The sequence below is a fragment of the Rhinolophus ferrumequinum genome, chromosome 19 (genome assembly GCF_004115265.2).
Source record: "Rhinolophus ferrumequinum isolate MPI-CBG mRhiFer1 chromosome 19, mRhiFer1_v1.p, whole genome shotgun sequence".
NCBI classification, from domain to species: Eukaryota; Metazoa; Chordata; class Mammalia; order Chiroptera; family Rhinolophidae; genus Rhinolophus; species Rhinolophus ferrumequinum.
Window position 1 is genome coordinate 19418906 of NC_046302.1, and position 2181 is coordinate 19421086.

Sequence of the window (2181 nt, forward strand, 5' to 3'; positions counted from 1 at the left end):
ACCTGACAGCTAAGGAGTGACAGCAATTCACATTACTCTTAAATGTGTGTCTATGAATGTGGGGAATGCTGTATGGATTTAGATATTTGTGTAACAGATGGCACAAGTCACAAAATAAATGCTAGTAACTTAGATGCTAAAATTATATTATTTTGTAATATTGTCTGGTAATTTATTATATTGATCCCCTTATAATGCTGGACGTGATATTTAAAATTAATGGGTTATCTCAAAACCTGAATATCGCTTTAATTTTTAAAAACAAATTCAGTGGTAAATGCTTCAACAAAGTTTCTCCAAATTGAAATTAATAAACTACACTAAGAACTAAGTGTACAGTAAGAACTATGATTTAAGACTTAATTTAACGGCTTAATTTGACGTTAAGAATATCATCTTGATTATAACAACATAGTGTTTTGCTAAAATAAAGATGAGAAAAATGAATTAATGGAAAAACAAATATGATTTATGAATTACTACCCACCGAGACATAATCAGGCCATCATCAGAACAAACATATACAATAATGACTAAATTCTGTCATCTTTGACATTCGGTCTTGTGAAAACCGTAGCTTCACACTTATTTTACTGTTTCATTGATACGAAAGTATAATTGTCAGGGTGAGAGTAGAACACACTTGAACAGCATATTTTATAACTTTTAAATATATGCCATATGGGCCTCCATTTTGTCCTCTTGCCCCATCGCACAAATGGTAGTGTCGGGCCAGAGGGTGGGTGCCTGGATACAGGAGCTCTCCCTGTCAGTTTCTAAGTACTGCGCTCTGGGCAGCTGTCCGGCAGGTGCTCAGTGGCACCGCCCCCACCGCCCACCTCCTTGGGGATTGGCTGTCACGGGCTGGTGGGCGGCCCCAGGAACGCGGTGAAGTTGGGGGTCTCTGGCGCTGGCCGCGTGGGGTTTCAGGTGCTACGGCCAAAATCGCCGCGCGCTGGCTCCAGCCTGCAGGTCTCCAGCCGCGCGCGCCCTCGCTGCGACCCAGGCGGAGCTCTCCGTCCCCTTTTCAAACCCGCTTGCCCTTTCTTGCTGCCCAGAGAGCCCGGAGGAGCGAGTCAAGGTCCGGGCCTCGGGGCCTCCGTGTTTCCGAGCAGGCTCAGCGCGTTGGCCCGGGACGGCTGGGCGAAGGGCGCTGTGTGTGGACCCGTGGGCACACGGGGGCTGCGGGAAGCGCGGAAGGAGGCCGCTCCGACCCCGGCTCCGCAGGGTTCAAGATACCCGGAAACGGATTCGGCTTCGGTGCCCGCGCGAGCCCGCGTCTCTAAGGGAGCGGGAGGCGCGGGCGGGCGGCTGCTGAGTAATCCCCCGCGGCGGCGGGAGGCGGCGGCCTGGGCGCCCACGTTCCCCGCCGCGCTGCAGCGAGGACGGCTCCTCCCTCCCCGCCGCGCCGCGCCGCGCCCCGCCCCGCCGCCTGGCTCCGCTGCGCTCGGGGCAGGTAGAGCTGGGCTCCGGGCGCGCGCGGGGGCCGCAGCAGCTGCCACCCCACCCCAGCTCGCCGGGGCTCTGCGCAGAGCCTTGCGCTCCCATGGCCGGCTCCGAGCAGCAGCGGCCGCGCCGGCGGGACGACGGCGATTCGGCGGCGGCGGCGCCCCTACAGGACGCGGAGCTGGCCCTGGCGGGCATCAACATGCTGCTTAATAACGGCTTTAGGGAGTCGGACCAGCTTTTCAAACAATACAGGTGACCGACGCGCCCTGCTCCCCTGGCCAGGCCACGCGCGCCTCGGGTCCCGCTCACGCGCTTTAATCTGCGGCTGGCTTTCCCCCTCCCATTGCTCACTCATCTCTGGCCCCGGTCCCTTTGTGGCCTCCCTCGGCCTGATCTGCAGCCGGGGCTTCTGCGCCTTTGCCACATCGCCCCTTTACACCCCCACCCAGTTGTCCTTTCTCTCCCCGCGCTCCTGCAATCTCTCCCTTCACTTTATTCCCGGCCTTGTCCTCCGAGAGGGGCTCCCGGTGTTTTGTCTGCTTCTCTGTAGCGGGGTCGTCCTCCGGCGGAGCCCGTTGGCTTTGGGACATGGGACCGGATGCGATTTGAGTCAGCAGTGAGCCTTGGACTTGCAGTGTTGTGACTCCGGCTCGCGTGGTGCCGGAGCAGCCTCTATGGCACGGAGCACACCGGCTGCGTGGTGCCCGTTTCTTGTGCCTCGCGTCACTTTGC

The 2181-nt window shown here is 56.9% G+C and overlaps 1 protein-coding gene across 1 annotated transcript; it reads left to right on the forward strand.

Moving 5' to 3' along the window:
- Window positions 1–1423: 1423 nt before the first annotated feature.
- Window positions 1424–1705, forward strand: LOC117038709 (tetratricopeptide repeat protein 39C-like). Its single transcript, XM_033135599.1, has one exon. The coding sequence runs from the start codon at window positions 1547–1549 to the stop codon at window positions 1703–1705; it is 159 nt and encodes a 52-aa protein (XP_032991490.1). The 5' UTR covers window positions 1424–1546.
- The last annotated feature ends 476 nt before the right edge of the window (window positions 1706–2181 follow it).

Excerpts from the sequence above, each read along its gene's own strand:
- LOC117038709 (XM_033135599.1), top strand. The coding sequence starts at position 1,547 with ATGGCCGGCTCCGAGCAGCAGCGGCCGCGCCGGCGGGACGACGGCGAT.